The 1,914-nt window shown below is 39.3% G+C and overlaps 1 protein-coding gene across 1 annotated transcript; it reads left to right on the top strand.

The window, feature by feature from the left end:
* The first annotated feature begins 220 nt into the window (after positions 1–220).
* LOC133307394 (uncharacterized) lies at positions 221–1,141 on the top strand. The gene has a single exon (XM_061507900.1). The coding sequence runs from the start codon at positions 221–223 to the stop codon at positions 1,139–1,141; it is 921 nt and encodes a 306-aa protein (XP_061363884.1).
* The last annotated feature ends 773 nt before the right edge of the window (positions 1,142–1,914 follow it).

Raw genomic sequence — 1,914 nt, forward strand, 5'->3', positions numbered from 1 at the left:
CGTGCCAATTTGATAAATTTTGCCAAAAAAGGTGGCAAAACAGTATTTGTTTCCTCACTTATCAATGTATTATATTTAGACAATTTTATTTGTTTGTGCAACAAATATTCAAACTCAAACCCCACAAAACCCTACATCTCAAATATTCAAAAACCAGTTATACCCCTTTTTCTCTTGTTACATTCCCAAAACCCAAAACATTGAAATAACTTACAATCAAATGTCCATAATCTCCTCTCCCTTCCCTTCCTGCTTCCGCCTATCCAAAACCACCAACGACGACCACCACCACCCGCCGCCGCTCTCCACCAACCCCAACCTCACCACCTACATCTACGACACCGACGCAGGCACCGTTTCCCTCACATGGTCCCGCTCCATTTTGGGTCGCTCCTTTCACATTCACCTCCCATTTTACTCCTCCTTCCACCTCCACATCAAGCCCTTCCTTTTCTGGAACAACCACGGATCCAAGAAGCTTTCCCACAACACCCTCATCTTCTGGAACCTTTCCAACGCCAGGTTCGGCTCCGGACCCGAACCTCACTCCAGCTTCTACGTTGCCGTCGTCGTTGACAACAAGTTGATCCTTCTCGTCGGAGATATCTCCACCAACGACGCGCACGCCAAGTGCAAAGCCCAAGAGCCCAATAACCGCCAACTCCTCGTGCTGAAAAGGGAACACGTTGACGTGGCAGCACATCAAAGAGTCGTGTACACCACGAGAACTCGGTCGCGTGGGAGAGAGATAGAGATAGAGATAGAGATAGATTCGGTTAGTTACGATAACAACTCGAGGCTGTTGTTCTGTGTGGACGGGGAAAAGGTGTTGGAGGTTAAGATGTTGAAGTGGAAATTCAGAGGGAATGAGAGAGTTGAAGTTGACGGGGTTTCCCTTCAGATCTCGTGGGACGTGTGCAATTGGCTTTTCGAAAACGACAACAATAATAACAGAAACGGCCACGCGGTTTTCATGTTCAAGTTCGAGGAAGACGAGGTACGAGGTAAGAGCTGGTCAGTGTCGTCTTGCGCAGGGTCTTTTGGTGGAAGTTCCTCTGTGATGGAATGGTCTAGTGTGGAGGAGAATGAGTTGGTGGTTCCGCTTGGGTTTTCTTTGCTTGTTTATGCCTCGAAAAGGTGATCACAAGAACATGGATCAATTGAATTGGTTTCTAGTTTGAGTACAGTTCTGTTAAAACTTGGTAAGCAGAGTTTTGCAGAACATATAATTCTATACGACTTGAATTGGATTTGTCCGATGAACCGATAATGTGAACACAGATTTAGCCATTTAGGTGCTAGTTATTGAATTTCTTTTATTATTAGTACTACTAACCAGTAAGAAAGTATAATTTAGAATACGGATAGGATATTGTAACAATTAATTAGTGTTACTACTAATATTACTACCAATTAATTTCACCGTTAGATTGATTATTTTGATCCAAATGGTTATATTTATTTCCATCTTTGTATGGTTATAATTTCGCATATTTAATGTGGAAGCATTAAATATGAAAAATCATAACCATACAAAGGTAGAAATAAATATAAAATATTAAATATGAGAAATTATAATCATACAAAGATGGAAATAAATATAATAGTTGGATTAACATAACGATCTAACGGTGAAATTGATTGGTAGTAAAATTAATTAGTTGTTACAATATCCTTTTCCTTTATAATATAGATTTTATTTTTATTTTTTGCTCAATAACACATTTGCTTGGTGAACATATAGAGAGGTTGAATAAATCTACTTAGAAAGCTTTTGAGAATGTATTGGCAGATCAAACAGATTTATTTTTCCTTGCATTTTTTCCTTCCACTTCGTTTATGGTTTTATGTGGAAATTGTTGTCTTGCAATGTAAATGTTTTTTTGGAATCATGTTTTGCAGTTATCATGCTAT

The sequence above is a fragment of the Gastrolobium bilobum genome, unplaced genomic scaffold (genome assembly GCF_033153095.1).
Source record: "Gastrolobium bilobum isolate Gb01-03AN ecotype WA unplaced genomic scaffold, APGP_CSIRO_Gbil_v1 utg5611, whole genome shotgun sequence".
NCBI classification, from domain to species: Eukaryota; Viridiplantae; Streptophyta; class Magnoliopsida; order Fabales; family Fabaceae; genus Gastrolobium; species Gastrolobium bilobum.